The sequence below is a fragment of the Carassius carassius genome, chromosome 28 (assembly GCF_963082965.1).
Source record: "Carassius carassius chromosome 28, fCarCar2.1, whole genome shotgun sequence".
NCBI lineage: Eukaryota > Metazoa > Chordata > Actinopteri > Cypriniformes > Cyprinidae > Carassius > Carassius carassius.
In genome coordinates this window covers 25546431-25565263 of record NC_081782.1, presented here as the reverse complement: position 1 = coordinate 25565263, position 18833 = coordinate 25546431, and the positions used below count along the sequence as shown (strand labels likewise).

At 35.8% G+C, this 18833-nt stretch overlaps 1 protein-coding gene across 1 annotated transcript in view; it reads right to left on the bottom strand.

Annotated features, from left to right (window-relative positions):
* Positions 1–11631: 11631 nt before the first annotated feature.
* arrb1 (arrestin, beta 1) overlaps positions 11632–18833 on the bottom strand; it is a 41991-nt gene continuing 34789 nt past the window's right edge. Inside the window, exons 5-16 of the mRNA XM_059514913.1 lie at positions 18451–18647; positions 18278–18337; positions 18092–18159; positions 17605–17740; positions 16236–16320; positions 16077–16149; positions 15849–15986; positions 15681–15764; positions 13996–14019; positions 13498–13568; positions 13202–13253; positions 11632–12165 (exon numbers count right to left, since the gene is read on the bottom strand). Of these exons, the coding sequence (XP_059370896.1) occupies positions 12054–12165; positions 13202–13253; positions 13498–13568; positions 13996–14019; positions 15681–15764; positions 15849–15986; positions 16077–16149; positions 16236–16320; positions 17605–17740; positions 18092–18159; positions 18278–18337; positions 18451–18647 (1100 nt within the window). The 3' untranslated portion in view covers positions 11632–12053. The remainder of the gene's footprint in view (positions 12166–13201; positions 13254–13497; positions 13569–13995; positions 14020–15680; positions 15765–15848; positions 15987–16076; positions 16150–16235; positions 16321–17604; positions 17741–18091; positions 18160–18277; positions 18338–18450; positions 18648–18833) is intronic.

Sequence of the window (18833 nt, the reverse complement as noted above, 5' to 3'; positions counted from 1 at the left end):
TAAAATAATGTTTTCACCATGGCAGTCCTTAGAGCTCCTAAAGTAGTTTAACATCCCGAACGAAGCTTATTAAGGAATCTTTCAGAACATATTTTCACGAAGAATAAGGATAAAACAGAATAAAATTGCAGTGCATTGTATTTTATTATTTACTGGGAAACTGTGAAATTACTGTTTACTGTGAAATTGTAAACAATCCTTCGAATAAAGTGCCAGTGGCATGAAACCTGAATGGAACTCACAATTTAAAGTAAAATCCATCAGAAGGTTGTCCAGAAAAAAAAATTGGACAGTCACACACAAAAAACCTGCTGTGTGAAAAAGAGCAGTGAATACTTAGAAAAAAAGTGCATTTCAAATATCTTTAAACATTTACCTCTCTCATTCAGTCATAATTAGGCTGCACGACTGAATTTTGAACTGGTAAACGACAAACTGATCACAGAACATGTTTGTAAAGCTTTAAATGTTAACTGTTAAAAAGCAATGTTATCAGCTTTTACGACTAAACATTTGCAAACAACATTGTACTGGAGAATCTGCACAAATAAAAGTCTTAGGGGCCGTTCACATATCGTGCCTAAAAACGTTTGGAAAACGCTAGGCGCGCCGCTTTCTCCTTCTTTCCAAAGCGCTCGGGCAGAAGCGCCCCTTAGGCGTCTGCCTTTGATAAGCAACCATGACGTGCTCTCTCCTTGAAGACGCGGAAATTTCAGCAAAGGATAAATGGATTTGCAGCTCAAAAAATCGCTTGCAGTAGCTCTGCTACTAAATTTATTTCAAAATGGAAATCCATATACAACTATGATCAGCTGTTCCTTTCATCTTGACTGAGCTTTTAATGTTGTTACGGGAAAGGATGAAGCTGATTGGTTAGTTCTTGTCACATGACCCGCGATGCGCTTGCAGCATTCTGAAAAGTTGAGATGTTTTTAACTCGATGCGGTGCGGTGTTGGAAATAACGAACTTGAGCGCGCAAAAGACGCGATATGTGAACGTCCCCTTAAACAGTTCAGTAGTGCAGAGTTTACAGGTTACTCTTCTTTTTTGAAGGCTCAAAGTAAAGTACTCCCAGTCTCCCACATCCCGCTAAATGCTGCAGAGATGCTGTTCGGGAAGCACGTGACATAAAACGAGGCCAGCTATTGGCTATTCGCTACTTCTCCTGCTGTACTGGCTGAGTAAAACCTCTGGTGGCTCATTACTGCCACACTTTGGTCACCGCAGATTTGAAATATGCACGAAATGAGCCGCTTACGGCAAATAAAAGTTATTTAGCAACGAATCGATGACTAAATTAGTTGACAACTATTTTAATAATCGATTTTTATCGATTAAATCGATTTGTTGTTTCAGCTCTAATCTAAACCTCTGTTCAATTCAATAAGAACTTTTGTAAATGTACAACAGAGGTAAAGTCAATCTGGTTTATAGTAAGTGAAGTTGGAAATACTGATGTTGGAGTTACTGAAGATGGCAAAGGTTGGGTTTTTACATTCAACCAAAATTTGACATCTGAGCAACATTTGAGTACATTTGAGAATATTTGTTTATATATTAATTCGAATGTTAGGCAAGTTTAATTAGATAATGTTCTAATCATTTTATCAATAAACATTTTTAGAATGTTTTTACAGAATGTTATCCTAACTTTTAGAGGAACATTCTGGGAACTAAAATAAAACTCACCACTGAAAACATTCCCAGAACATGTAATGTTCTCAGAACATTCTTAGAACAGTAACATTCCGAACTGGGAACAGAGGTATTTAATGCATACATTGATTAGGGCTATAAGTTCTTACAAATGTCTGCAGGAAAAAAAGCATGTTTTTCACACTGGCTGTGCAAAGGGCTATAGCAAATGGTGTAAAGTGAGCCTTTAACACTCCAACGTGATCTTAAGTAGAATAATATAAAGATTAAATTATATATATATATATATATAGAGAGAGAGAGAGAGAGAGAGAGAGAGAGATTATCCACTCTCCACTGTAGCTCCTTTGACCTAAAATCCCAGAATGCGTTGCTGCTGTGAGGACACATTACCATTCTCTATAGGGTTATAAAAATAACCTGAGAATAACCATTAGGGAACGTTCTCTATAAGTTATTTTAAGGTTATTTAAAAAATAACCACCATGCCACATTCTGGGAACGTTATTTTATGGTTGCAAAAACATTATAACCTAAAAAGAATGTTTCCCTAACATTAGTTTTGGTTCCCCAAAAAATAGCCAATGGGAACTAGAGACTGACATAAGGGGAACATTCTGTGTTTGCTGGGGACCAAACGGAATCCTCTGCCGGCTGGTCGCTCCCACTTCACAGCGTGCAGGACTCGCGCTAACAGTTTGGTTTTTTTAACGTCTGCGTTTCGACTTCAGCAAATCAGTTTGGGTGAATGCAAACAATGTGATTCCAGCATCCAGCCACGCAAGAAAACATCCATTTTACCTAAGGAAATATGTGATCAATAAGGAAAGTCATCTTTCAAGGAATTCAAGGAATTTGTTTTAGTGCCAAAAGCTTCCAGTACACAGAGTAATTTACATTTACATTTAATCATTTAGCAGACACTTTTATCCAAAGCGACTTACAAATGAGAACAACAGAAGCAATCAGATCAACAAGAGAACAACAACATTATACAAGTGCCATGACAATTCTCAGTTAGTCTAGTACAGAACACATAGCCATGTTGTTTTTTTATTTTCTTTTATAAGAATATGAAAGACAAGAAAAGAAAAGAAAAGAAAAGAAAAGAGACAAAAGCAATACACAGATAATAAAAAATAAGATGTGAATAAAATACACATATGTATAAATATAAATAAATTACAGACACACAAAAAAGGATAAATGTGTATATTTGTAGCAATAGCCGACAATACATATTTTGTAAGATAAATATCTATATCTCAAACGTAATAAACACTTTTTTCACAATTCCACTGACTGTCGTACATGGGAGCTGTCCAGGCGGATGCCGTAGAAGGGCTGCATTGCGTGATTAGTGACGAATACAGAGACAAGATAAAACCAAACAGAATGCTGGGTATGATTTAGGCCCTGTCCACAAGGACACTTTGCATTTTCCTGTGGACAGTGAATCCGTATATTTTCTGAAACGATCTCATCTTGCCAGTGGTGGGCCGTCAGGGCCAGCAGGGCCTTCTCTGCTTGCCCTATAAAAAATAAAATTGTGTAGAAAATGTTTAAAATTATTAATGTTAAAAAAAAATATTATTTAGGTATAATTTTTCATTTTTGTAATGTCCACAAGATGGCCTATGATTAGTTTCGTTGAGGTTGAACTGGAATATTCTACATGAAAAATAGTCTGCGGGCCAGCACATAGACTGTAATAACAGGGCCAGCACTACAGATAGTGCTTCCCTTTTGTTCAAAGACGTCAAATAGGATTTGAAACGAGCATTAATGACAAAATCATCAGCCAATCAAATTTTGTCGTTCCATGACAGCACGCCATCTGGGACCAGCTACGTGCCCAGGTACAGAACAGCTGAAATTAGACTCAATGCGTAAGTTTACATTTTAATTACTTTTATACAGTGTTGGGTGTAATTAATTACTAATTAATCTAAATACTGTAATTAAATTAAAGACTATAAAACAATTCTGTATAAAACAATAGTGGATTTAACATCAAATTTTTAAATGTATATTTTTAATGTAACCTTCTCCCTAGTCACACACTTTAGTCAATTCAAGAATAATTCATGCAATTGTTTATTGTTTATTGAAAGCATCAGAAGTGCAGTTTCTTGTCTCTCCTTATTGTTCAAGTGGTTGAGGTTGATTTGGGATTTAGAAAGTAATTAATAAGTAGACCAAATTAGTAAGTAGACCAATACTTTCTAGAGATAGTAATTATTGCATTAATCTAATTAGACTTGTTGTAGGTGTAATTTGTAGTTAGTTATTAAGAACTTTTTTAGAGTAAATTCCCAACTGTTATAATATCAGAGGTGAAACTGGAAGAACATTTTTTTATATTTTATTAAACCTAATAATATAATTTTCATGTATAGGTGCAATCCTGCAGGTATTAAAAGAAAGTGGCAGCAGCTATATAAATATAAAAACATAATTCAATCAGGTAAGCCTTGAGCATATCATAGGTGTAGGGTACCTGGCTTTACAAACATTTGACATATTAAATAATTGAATAGCATTCAGTGTCTAGCAGTGCAGCAGCATTTTTTAACATAGGTCTAAATGTTTATTCTCATTTGACTACTCTGCCAACAGAAAGAAGTCAGAGGCTCGCGAAACCGGGGAAGGACCTGCACCACCACCTCTGACGAATGCAGAGAAGATTGCCCTGAGCTCGAATGCTGGAAGGCCAATAGCTGAGGGAATTCCTGGAGAGACTTCATAAGGGCCATTCACTCCAGAAGATTTAAGTGACTTCATAAAATGTAAGAGGTCTACCTACAGTATGTTTTATTTTTTATGTAGACTTTTTGTGATATTTCCATTTATATTACTTTGGGTTGGGTTTTTCGTTGGTGCCAAAAGTTTGGATGGTAAAATCTCTCTCTTGGAGCCTCCTGTCCCAACAGAACCCCAGGCAGTTGTAAGTAGCCTACTCAATACACCATAAATGATGACAAATAGTATTATAAAGTGCACAGGAAGATGGGGATGAAGAAACCGTTTCTGCTGCCACAGAGAGGCCTACTGAGGTAATGTTAATATTATGTGTTCAGTGTCTACACATCAAACAGTCTATACATTCACATTTCTTCACATTTTTATGTGGAGAAGCCTATAGAATCTACGTTTTATATCTATAAATGGTCAGGAGGAGGAAGGTCCAACTTCTGGTGCACAGATGAACACAGATTAGTGATATACAGTGAATGCCACAGTTTAATTCTGTAGAATTTTAGAACAACATTATGTAACTCTAATCTACTATATTTTCAGTTGCCAGTTAAGGTATTATATAGACTTATTCTTATTAAAAAGATAGAAAAAAACAGCAAAGAACTTGTATACTTGGACCGCAAGATCCAAAAGGCAGATCTGGAAATCGAGATTCTGAAACAAAAGCTAAAGGTGAGTGTATGGTCACAGGCCAATTCTAGAAAGTATTGAAACTATATTAAAATCTAACCTTTTTTTGTAGGAAATAAAGGACACCATATAAATTGCTTTGATTTTGTGTTTTTTCATTTTCTCTTTTTCTGTTTTGTGGAGGGTGGTGGTGGTGGATATCATGATTAATCTGAGAAGATATTGCGGCATATCATATCCCGGACTACCCTTCCATCCTGGAAATCTGCAGGGTTGATGAGGTCTTCCTCAGGATTTTGTAATTGTAAGGCAGGGTGTTGCTCCCCTAATTATGGCAATATTATGGAGAACAACACATGCCACAATAATGTCGCCGGCCCTTTCAGGAGTTACCCTGAGGTGACGTTGGCACTGGAAACGTGCTTTCAACAGGCCTATGGTCATCTCCACCCAGGCTCTCCCATCCTGCAGTGGGCCTCACTGAAGCGCTGCTGGGGGCCTGGTTCAGGTTCTGGGTAATAAGATTTGGTCGGCATGGGTAACCCCATCTCCCAGCAGAAAGCCATCAATCTCTCCTGTAAGAAAGCTCACATTGCTTTAGAGCTGCATAGAAATTCCCCTGTAAGTGTGTAGTGCATACATTGAAATATGTGTATAGGCTATACATTTACTTACCCCTTTCCAGTCTGTTGCTCAGGGTTGACTCCTGATACATTCTTGAGTCATGAACAGAGCCGGGCCACTTGGCCTTCACATTTTTGATTATATGTGCAGCATCACATATGATCTTGGCAGTGCAAAGAATGAGACATGTACAGTATTGTGATGTAGTCTTTGACCATTAGAAACAGTATGCTATCAGTGTACCTGCACATTAATACTGTGGATGGACCTGCTGGCATAATCCGCTTCATTTTCAGAAATCCTAAAGGGAATTCTAATTATTAGGTAACTTCCAGGGGTCGCAGCAAGATATTCTTAACTGAATGTCATTTATCAGGTTAGCCTCATTTAAACCGATTTATACACCACGGACCTGCAATCCTGTAAAACTCCTCTTTGATGACTTTCACTGGTTCGTGCCAAGGAAACAACACCAAAATTCTTAGAAAGTGCTTAAGAGCAACTCTTAAGAGCACTCTCCTGACCGCTCTGCAAACAGTAGCCTTACTAATATGTTCTGCATCCCCGATGTTATACAGAAAACTACCATTTGCAAAGAAATGTAAGGCAACGCAAAGCATCTGCTCGGATGGCTGATGTTTCTGATGTAAGGATGGATGAGATTATGGATGTATCTTATTGACTGTAAAGAAAAACAGTACCGCTCAAATAAAAATGCATAGGGATATGACAAAAAAATTCTCCCGAAATGTGTTCAATCAATGAGGTGTTTAAACATCACTTCCTCTTTAAAAAGGGGGAGGAGACAGAAAGAAACTCTGGGTTACCGAAGAAAACCTGCTCCAGACCAGGTTAGGTTCACAGAGTAAGCTACTGTGGTAACTGACTCTGAGTATAAGTTACCTCTCTTTCAGAAACGGGCTTGACTTAACCTGCTTTCTCGGGTTTAACATACCTCCCATTCTAAAACGGAAAACACAGAGTTTCCCCTCATTTCAAGTTTAACATACTCAGAGTTTTCACTTAATCTCCTTTCTGAAACAGGCGCCAGGAGATAAATAAATGTTTTTGGCGTGGATCTCCTTGTAAAATTCACGTTCCTGGGGCTAAATATCACGTCATTGAGGTCGCTTCAATCAGCAAACATGAAAGACAAAATTGTTAAAGTACGCTAATTTGGCAACACTGTGTCTATCGTTTAGTTGGGAAATTCCAAGCCACTGTCGCCAGTACCTCTACACCAGATCTTGTTGCCTTTTTCAAGGTGCTCTATTGCAAACAAAAGAGGATAACTGAAGGATAAACTACTTAAACTGAATTTGCTAACAATAGTTTTGTGCACCATTTCAAAGATTGCACCTATGAGTGACTAACAGCTAGCACCGAGCACAAAAAGTTATTTGGCCATGTTTATTTTTTTTTAAATACATGTAAAGAGACATGGAATGACAGACGCAATGACAGCACTGATACTTTATTTACAAGTGACAGGTGAATGCTTTATTATTTGACGAGTATTGATTCATGCACATTGTTATGGAGGTATATGTGGTGGTTGATAATACTGTGGCATGTTGTGTGGATGTCCAGCCTCTGTACAGTTCTGTTGCTGTGGGTGCATCGTCATTTAAGAGTGACGTGAATGTTCACAGTGAATAGTTTATTGGTGGATTATTTTTCCTGATCCATGTAGGAAAATTTACTCTGAATTTAACTCACCCCATCTAGTCAACTGTTGAAATTGTTTATCAGCTGTCATTGTTGTTGATAGCCTGTGTGTGGCATAATAGGCAAATTATATGCATATGGGTGTCTTAGCTGTTACAGAGATGTGTAAGGGTATGCAGTTTACAGTTGCTCTCTGAAGGCCCTGACTGAAGCCAGTATGCTACTCCATCACCAAACGCTTCTGTTTTTATTAACAAACATTAACACAAATAATAAATGCATTGTTCCATGTTCGTTTGTATACCCCATGCAAAGTTTATGCACATAGTCCAAGTCTTCTTCTCCATTTTTAGTGTATCTCTGTGGCAGAATTACAGCGCCACATGCTGGTCTGGCATGCAGGGCCGGCTCTAGCCCTTTGGTTGCCCTAAGCGAGATTGAGTTTTGCGCCCCCCAGGCTGGGTATCCCTGGTCTCAGTGTTTCCCCGGGGCCTGGAATGCTAGATGTGGCCCCTTCACCTGCAACAGCCAGATCAGTGGTGTTAAATTAAATTGTAACCATGTAGGTTATCAGTAAAGTTATGTTTGCTAGTAATACGTACAATGCTTAATTTGTAAATTGCGAGGTACCGGAACAAAGCAGGGTCCGGCACGCGATTACAGAAGGGAGAGGTAAAGGAGCACTCACGCAATCACATTGGTGGACCAGTTTAAGTGATCAAGAGCATGCATCAGTTGCTTTTATAGGGTCTGTAAGGTCATGAATAACATGAAAAGGCCATGCGATTTTAAAACAATAATTTCCAGGCCTAACAACTTTTCTGAAGGGGACTATGTGTCGCATGGTTTTAATAAATCTCGCTGCTTTCACATTTAGAATGAGGGAAATTCCTGCATTTATTCAACATAGCTTGTAGGTTTGAATAGGTTTAAAATAAATTCACACAAAGTCTAAGATTAAATCAGTAATTTGAATCCATGAAATCTCAGAGCGTGCTTCTCATTAGCCCATCAGTGACCTGCACGCTGTGATACAAGACTCAATCGCATTTCAGGACAGCTGACAGAACTGTCACTTGACTAATCAGGTCATAGTTACATTGTCACAAAAATGTATAATAATTTGCACACCTTTTTAAGAATTTTACACCATTCGGTACTCACGCGCTCCAAAGGCTGTATTATGTGCCCTCACAGTCACATCCAAAAGCAACCAAATACAAACAATATGATGTCTGATGGGTGTTGACAAATTAAACAGTTTTAAGGCACACTCTACTAAAATACAGGGGGGGGGGGGAGAAAGAATGGGGGAACAAATCAATAATTAAACTACACTTCGTCGTCAGTGTTGGTATTGTATCAGACACTTGCAATTAACATCAGGCTATATGAAAAACAAGCTCAAATGGAGTTAACATCTGAGGAAAGTGCAGCGCATTATATGCGATTATCACCTTTTACAGGTTAGGGTATTACGTTGATTTACATTTTGTTTTTTGTTTTTTTGCTGTTTAATACACCAAAATCTCATGATATAAACGATTAAGCACTTATGCACAGGATATTTTAAACGTACAAAAGTATATTGGCTAGATGGCAAAAAAACTACTTCTCCAGTCTTCAAACACACAAAAACAAAAGCCTTTACAGATATAGCGTTTGAGTAAAGAAATGCTGTACTATTCAAAGTTATTTCTCTGTCTGCCATACGGAAACGCCGCCCCTGAAGGAGGGGGATCCGCCAAAATGAGGTGCCGGATCCGGCTTGTTCCGGCACAAATTAAGCCCTGGGTTTATTAGACCGCTTCATTTTCTTCATCAACTGCGCACTTGCCTAACGTAACGTAACATAACGTAACGGCAACCCTAGAGGGCGCCCCCCATGCCTACGTCATCCGCCAGCATGACTTACGCGTACCACAGTCAGCGGAAGTGTGTAAAAAGTGTTTATTACGTTTTCAATATGGATATTTATCTTGCAAAAATGCATTGATTCATTTTGTTCACCCCCCGGAGCCATGTAAGGGATGTTTTATTATGGATGCATCTTCTGAACTATTGACGCCTGACACCCTGCTTACCCCCATTGAAAGTCTTGGACAATTTTTTTTATATAACTCTGATTAGATTCGTCTGAAAGTTGAAAGTCACATACACCTAGGATGCTTTGAAGGTGAGTATTTTTTTTATTTTTAGGTGAACTAACCCTTTAAGGTGGTGTAATCGGCTACTTTTTATAGAAATCGTATTGTTGGCTCTTATATCTGCCACTTAAAGATAAAAGAATCCTACTTTTACCCTTGTAACACATGCAGCCTCTTCCATCAGTTAAGACCTTAGCCTGGACCCCAACTTCAACTTTGACAACCAGTCAAACAACAAGCTGTTGCTCATTAAATGATTTATATTATCATTTGTTTGTCGTTTTAAATTATATTTACTGTATTTAGTTTATAATTTTAAGCCAAACCCTGTAATAGTATTGATTTTGTTCTGTAGTTTGAAATGAGCAAATCAAATTGGTTTTTTACTGTAAATCAACAATCCCAATCTGATTGTTTCACCATAATCATCACAGTGAAATGAAAAATATTGTCTCAGACACTCATATATATGCATTTTACAGTTGTTTTTATCCTATATTTGTATCATTTGATGTTACATTAAATGTTTAAATACATAGAATATAAAGAAGAAACAAAGACTTTTATATAGAGCATTAGATATTTAATATATTGTAATTGTCTTACATTGAATCATTGATACCATTTCTTGACAAATCGTGCCTGATTACTGTCAGTAATCAAGTTTATTTTATAACTGTGGTTTATCCAGCACATGGGAATTATATTGTATCAGTTCACTTAATTTTAATTTAATCTTCCTTTTTTTCTTTTTACAAAATGTTTCATTCACAAAACATACAAATTTTTGACATGTTTCATGCAGTAAATCAAGGCCTCATTCAAATGGAAAGCACAATAATCTTTGCTATGTATAAATGGCTACATTTCCAGTCATGTGTAACTTCATTTTAGTGGCTCCCAAGTTCAGAGAATAACTGGATGAGTTTGGAAATTAAATGAATTGTTCGCCCAAAAATTTAAACTGTCATAATTTTTAAAGCTGCATGTCTTTATCTCTTTCATGGAACACAAGAGAAATGTATGGATTGGGCTGGTTGTTTTTTCAGTGCAATTATATTGGGGACCTACAGCTTTCAAGCTTCAAAAAGGACCATAACGAGAAAAAGCATCTTGAAAGTATCACAGAAGCGTTCCATGTGAGTCTGTGTGGTGAAGTCTTTTTGATTTGTTAAAAGTCATGTCAAGTCATCTTGATTTATATAGCACTGTACACAATACATGTTGTGTCAAAGCAACTTTACAGTGTTAAACAGGAAAATAGTGTTTTAATAATACTAACTAAATTCAGTTCTGCTCAAAGAGGCTCTAAAAAATGACCACAATAGTAAACAGTTGAGCTACTGTAGAACTGTTTAGAGAAACAGTTTGATTCAACTGAAACAATTGATTCTCCACTTTTTCAATTAACAAGTTGTTCTTTTGAGTCTGATCTATTCAATGAATGACTGAACTGGTTCACAAGAAGGAATAAGGAATTATTAAATAATCAATTCAAAAACTGATCCGGTTCCAGAGTGCTGGAAAAATTTAATGAATAACAACTTAAATGTTGAGTTCTTCTTCACACAAACCAGTTAGTTCAGAACAAGAATACAATATGCACATGGCAAAAATTGAAGGGATGATTTTTCATGATACTTTGGAGCTTTTAAATGAATTGCGATAGTATGGGGAAAATAGACCAGAACATTCTTCAAAAGATCTATTATGTTCCACAGAAGAGACAGATTTCAGCATACATATACTTTATTCAGAATAGAGATTGTAACTGGAACGTTTGTAGCTCATGACTATTCATACAGTAGGTGCTCTTTTTGAGAAGCTTCATTTATGTAAAAATATCATATAATAATATATAGTCCCCTTACAGATATATAGGCATTGTTTAAAATTAAATGATTTCATAGAAACCCACTTGAAATAACTGAAGACTTTTAAGTGAAAAAAATATGTTCATAAATGGTTGTTGCATTGAGTATCCATAACTTTTATTAGGTAAGATAGCTTTTAGATATAATTTTTTTTATTGAAAAGTAAAAAAAAAATAATAATAACTTTTGCCCTGCGTGACTGATTCAAAAGCTCTCATTTGAGACATTAGACATAAAGATGATTCAATTTGGCAGCTTTTATAAAAATACTGAATACAGTTCCATTGACATTACTTAAAACAAGAAATTCCTTACATTAAATATGGTTCAAAACGAAATCACGGCCCAGGAAAAACCTATAAAACTTAGCAACAACAAAGGCATGCTACCACTGACGTTTGATTTAGCTAAGATGAGAAGCCATTGCCACAACTCTAAAAGACCTTCAAATACCCGAGGCACTCAGTGGCCGGCCTATCAACTAAAGCCTCACCTTCTAATCGCTTTGAGGACAACGTCACATTTTCTACACTTAAGTTTTTGCTGTACACCCTTGCAGGATGGAAGAGACAAATGTGAACAAGAACACAACAACTGCATCACTGTGAGTGTGTTAAAGGGTGTCCCATTTCTCCTGGTTATCTCAAAAGGGTCTCATGTATCGTCACAACACAGGAAACTCTTATCTGCAATCTATCTGTCATTCAGTTTAGGCGAATCGACACCCTCCTCATCTTCGTCTTTGTCGTCATTTGCCCCGGTCAGTCGTTGTCGGGCAAAGTCTTCGAAGATGATGTCATCATCACTAGGGACAAACAATTTGAGAAACATCAATTGCTGTGTTTCCCTGAAAGCATTTTTTGTGTTGTGCATTACAAGCTGTTATTTTTTTCTTATTAACAAGAAGTTGACAAAGTACAGACAGGTGAGCACTGAGCAATTGTTACTGTTTTGGGGATGTCATATGTATATATTTTTTTTCTCATCAATTAGCTTTGGTAAAAAATAAAAATAAAAAAATATATATTTATTATGTATATCTAAAAGATACATACAGTATATATATATATATATATATATATATATATATATATATATATATATATTTTAAAAAAATTACATGTATATATTTATATTCATATAATTTATTGGATATAAATATAATTTATAAACAACATGTTTCTTAAACATATACATGCATGTGTCAAAATTATATATACACAGTTCACACACATATTATGTACACAAAAACTTTTATTTTGGATGCAATTAATCGCGATTAATCATTGCCCAGCACTAGTTAAAATCAAACAAAGGGATTTTTTTTGTAAAGAACAAGAATCACTTAGTGGCATAGAATCTGAATTGAGTTTTCAGTGTTATTATTTCAGTCTTCAATGTGACATGATCCTTCAGAAATCATTCTAATGCTGATTCGGTGCGCAAGAAACATGTCTTATCCTTATCAATGCTGAAATCCATTGTAATATACTTGCAAAACATTTTCTGAAAGATCATGTGACACTAAACAAGAGTAATGGAGCAAAAAAATCTGCTTTGCATCACATGAATAAATTACACTATACAAAAAAACAATCAGAAAACAGCTATTTTAAACTAATAATATTTTATAATATTACTGTTTTACTTTTACTTCTTATGAAAGCAAAGAAAAAAAAATCATAATTCCAAACTTATGACAGGTAGTATACATAAATGACTGAATTATTGAATAAACAAACAAACACAGAAGAATAACATGTAACTGTGTATAACCACAAGACTCAGAACAGTTTAGTAGGTTAAAGTCCAATTACACCATGCAAAAGACTTTCACTTACTTAGTGTCAAATTCAATAAGGTTTGTGTCAATGGGGGCATCATTTTCTGGAGCTAAAACAAGAAGGTTGTAGAGAGAATACTGATTGGCACTCTGTAGGTAATGGGCATTTTATATATATATTATATGTATATCATAAGTATTTTAATACTTCATTCAAAACATTTTATTATACATTTTATACTCCCTGTATAAGGGAAAGTATGTGTTTTAGGTGCTGTCACTGATATCATGGTAAAAATAAACCCTACTTTTAAACAAGAGAAATATGAAAGCCGATAAAAATCTGTAAAATACCATCTCTGTAGATTGATTCCTCCAGTGGTTTGGGATGCATTAATGTAAAGGGTAGCTCAACGGCAACATCACTGGAGAGGGAAACAAATCATGGGAGTAAGGCATCCAAGAGGCATGATAACCAAGTAAGTCCTGACCTATTTAGGTTACGCTGCGCCCAAACCTCAGTTCCACCCCTCATGAGGTGCTAACAGAGTGCTGGGACCACTGGCCTAAAAGCATCAGCACAAATGGTCCAGTAATTGATGGCATCTTCTCAAGTGTCTGAGTCTGTCTGTGTTTCCAGCCAAAGGCTTGGCTACTTATAGTAATCTCTAATGTGCACAATTGGCTGGAGTCAACTGTGTAAGACGGACTCTTCAGTATATGGTCAGTCCTAGTCAATGAAATTCACTATGGAGCAGCTTTAATCCGGGTTCAAGGGGAGTGAGTCAAACAACTGCACACATTAAACAGAAGAAGAATTTCTGGTAAGAATAAATGTAAAGATCATTGTACCTTGAGGCAAGATCTCCAAGCAGCCTGAAAAAATAAAAAAATAAATATGATCTTACTGAAAATTACAATAATAAGCATTCTGTACTGATTTAGCAGTGATTTCAGTGTATCCTTGGAATGAATAAATCTATCCATCTAGCCACCTATCTGTCTATCTTTATAAAAAACATATATATATATATATATTGTATAAACTACAGGTCATGCACATCAGAATGAATGTTTCAAATGATCCAAAAGATCAGTTGTGTCCATGTTTTTGGCTGGTTCCTGTCTCATTACACAAATATGTTTAAAATGACCAAAACATACCAAACGTATAATTAGTTATATTGAATTATTCCTAGCATGTTGTTATGAAGTTTTTTTGTCAAATGTATAGTCCACCATACACAAAGTTAAAATGATGTGATAAATATGATGAAATTGCATATTGGCTTATAATTGTAGGGGTATGATTTTCAATTTAAACAGCCACAGCAATTTTATTTACATTATATTGCTTGTCAAACTACTGGCATTTGCATCATTATTTATAAGGGTCATATGATGCTTTTTTAAAGATCATTATTTTGTGTATTTGGTGTAACAGAATATGTTGACATTGTTTAATGTTCAAAAAACACATTATTTTTCATTATTGTAGGTCCTCTATGCCCCACCTCTCTCAAACACGTCATTTTCTATAAAGTCACCTCCTTCTGACAAGCGCAGTCTGCTCTGATTGGCCAATTGACCAAGTGCATTGTAATTGGCAGATCACCGCAAGCACTCGTTGGAAATGTAGCGCCCCTTTCCATACTCACGAGCTTCATCTTTCCAAATAAATGTAAAGACAGTTAATAATGCCCTTTGTTTTTACCATCAGGTCAAGGTTTTTTTTTTTTTTTTTTCACTTTAGCCTAAATATCCACCATACTTTTTCATATATTGTTACCTTAATGTAACAAGCTTTCAAACAGCTTGCAAAATAGAAAAATCAACATGACAAACAATAATGATAAAATCATGATATTTAAAAAAAGTTTTTTTGTTTTTTTTTGTCATTTTGTAATTGTCAAACATGCTGCTGTTTAAATTGTTTTAACTTTAAATCTGTTGGTAGCTTTAACCCTCTGGGGTCGATTAACGCGTATACGCGTTATGAGTCATTTTCTCCTGATAACCCCGAAAAGAACTTAAATTACACTTTCAGTTTTAATCGTACAGATAAGAGCAATACATCAATCGAATCTGTAAAGGGTCTACTTTTTTTGTATACAGACATAATAACAACAAAACTTTGTGCATTTATAAAATAAAGATAACAAACAAGGTGGCTGTCTGCAGCCTTTGTCTGCGCTGATCTTCATTTACAGACACGTCATTAAAATGAACTGTAACTCCGTGAATACTCAACGAAGAGACATGAGAGAGATATCTATAGAAAGCTTGACATGTCTACTTTTAAACTAAACAAGTGCCGCCGAAAAGAGATATTCTGTGATAAACAACTGAAAACAATGGAGCGTTCATTAAAAAGTGATGCCAAGGGGTACTGACCAGGCATCAGTATGTGAAAAGATGGGAGTGAGAAAGTGTTGCAAATGCTTTTTTGCTATCAGAAGTAGGAAGGTTGTTTAATCTTATTGTAAAGTTTATTCCAGAATCACACACCACACAGGATAACCAAAATGCACACTTACCCTCCACGAGACACCACAAGTTTCACTTTCACCTTATAAGAAACAATGATGCCCAGAATTTCCTTATTAGCTCCCTCTCTTAACCTTTGAGAAACAATGCCATGGAAAGGTGAATCCGCAAACCTTACAAGAAACGATATCCACTTTCAAATGAGAGACTGTACTTACAATGTACTGGAGGCTAAATTTGTGTCTTCATGTTTGAGTTTGCCATCCAGAGCCAAGCCGCGTTTCTCTCGGTTATTCACAAGGAAAGGCGTGAGAGTGTATACTTTACAAAATGTAGCACTGGGGGCCACAATATCACTAGAACAGGAACAAAGCACAGAGAATTTATTCAGATGTAAATTTGAGTATTCATACAGTAGCTGAGTGTCCAGTTTGCAGAGGACTTACTCTGTTTCCTCTGTGGCCACGGGACACTTGTACTGGGCAGTGTTGAAGAGGCAGATATCAGCATATTGACGCACTACAATAATACAAATAAGTGTTATTGTTTCTTAACTATACAATAGTGTTAATACAAAGTCTGTCCACTGTGAACAATTGAATGACCTGAAATCTTCATTTTTTTTACTGTCTTGTTTGTGTTGTTTGTGACATGGACGTTGACACTGATGGGTTCACCATGATAGTAAATCTGAAAGACATCAAGCACAAAGAAAGTCATGCAAACAACAAGAGTAAATGAGAGCTTAGGAAAAAAATATGTGTTTGTATAAAAAAAAAAAAAGAAGAAGAAAGTATATAAGTATAAATATACATAATTATATTATATCTACATTCGGGCTAAATATTTAAGATGCATGTATTTGAATATGAAATTTCCATCCATTTGAATTATACCATTTTAAAATAACTTAATGTGGTGCATATTTGAAACAGGCAAGACTTCTGTTATTGTACTAATAAACTAAATGTTTTGAATGCACAACAACCAGGTTTATATATTTCTCATCAATAAATTGATTTCTTTCAATTTCTTTCAGTCTCCTAAATTTTTTGATAAAGCTGAATATTTATATATAGCCATATTTTAACTCTGATTATACTGATCAATTAGCGTCGCACACCTGTAGGTCATAGATAGGTGCGTAGGAAGAAAGACTGATATAGTCAAAATATGAGAAAACAAGAAAATCCCCCACACTATCAACTTGCAAAACAAGATAAATGTTTCCTCTTTACGCTTCTGTGGGATTGAGAAAGTGAGTGTGCCACCTAGAGGCGGCGATATTGAATTGCTCTTACAGAGACGCAAATTGTTCTGGATTTTTACCCTTCAGACTTTATCACCTTTGGGTATGAATGATGAAGCATTATTTAATGTGATGTTATGAAATATGAGTATTACATATATGATATCATTAATAATATTATTTTATATTTATATTATTATATATATATATATATATATATTGCATTTACGATGTATGTAATTGTGGAGTTAACATTGTGGTGTGGTGTTAATGATTATTTAAGTACTAATCTTGATTGGATATTGATGATTCTTCACTGTAATTTATCATGTTGTTTTAAATACAATGGAGTTTGAATACAAAGTTGATGCCCGATGAAGATCATACGATCGAAACGCTGCTATTAAAGTATTTTTCATGTTTTGCAAGTTGATAGTGTGTGAGATTTTCTTGTTTTCTCAACTCTGATTACACTGAAAATAATTAATAATTTTTACAATGGATAGATTTATGCTGATTCTAATTGATTTTGAAAATATGATTATTATTAAATACTACTATTTCTACAAGTAACATTGTGCCTGCAGGATTTCAGTTGTAATACTCTGATTTCATCACTAGATGTACCCGTTGTCATTGGATTAACTTGGATTACTAATAAGCAGAACTCTGTAATGTTTTCTTTTTTTTCAAAAGTCAGATATTGAGTACCCAGAAAATCCTACCTCTTTGTCAAGTGAGGCTTCCAGGTGTAAAGGTTTATCTGACATGAGAAACTGCCTTGTGGTTTCAGCCATTGGCTGTGGGCCTGGCTTCTCTGGAGCATACTGCACTTTTCTGATGACAAGACGCACTGAATTCCTGTAAAATGGCAGTAAATGGGGCATACATATCATAATGTGTGACATTTATTGACTTTTACAAAATCTATGTTGTGAGTGGTGGCCAGGACAGTGGGATGTGCAGCTAGTGTGAGTGGTTTTCGAGCATGTTGCTTTGTGTTTGTTGTGGGTCCTTATAACAAAAACCCCAACGTAAATGAAATTATCTATCATAATTAGACACTTTCTCATATGCATTTAATCGAAAATCATTTTGTCTCGTTTGTCTCCCATATTTTCCAAAAACACATTCTGACAAATGTTTAAAAGAAGGTTTTATGTGTTGCTTTGTTTCAGTTATTTAGTTGGGTGCCATTGTGAAAGGCTGTACCTTTTGTGGATTTTTTCTTCAACGTTTTCTGCACAGAAAGCTTTCACTTCAAAGTCAACCCCGCAGGCCTTTGCAGATAGGAATAAGAAAATGTTACTCTAGAGTGTGAAACTGAGAATTCTGCAAAGCCATTTTACTTATCTATCAAACCCAACATCATGAAACATTATTTGAAGGAAAATGTACCTTTCCTGTATCCTCTGGCCCTGGTTGTAACGTGACAGAACAGGGTAAGTTCGGAGGGATCTGTGAGAAAATGTTATCATAAAATGTAAATCATAGCACAAATATGACAAAGGGGCCAAACTGAATCCAATATCACATACTTGGCATCATGTCAATAAAATAAGAAGTTTCACCTCAAAGGTGAAGGGGTAAGCATGTTCTCCAAGTTTCTTTATCAGTCGCTCTTGTAGACGTGTCAAGCTCTTTTTCTCTTCAGGCACAGGAGGAAATGCCTGGATGTTAGCCACAAAGAGGTCTTTGCGAAACGTCAAGCCAAGAACGTCCAAGTCCTCCCGTCCATAGCGGAAAGCACATGTCAAGGTCACAAAAACTGAGGAAGAATAAAAACAAACTTCTCTGTAACTGTATCGTAAATGGATTTACAATCTTTACAGTCAACTTTGTACTCTGTACCTCTTGTTCCTAATGAAAGAAACCATCAACAAATTGGAAAATTATTGACATGAAGTGTACAGAGCTATATAATTCATATAGAAAGCACAGCTCGGATATTAGA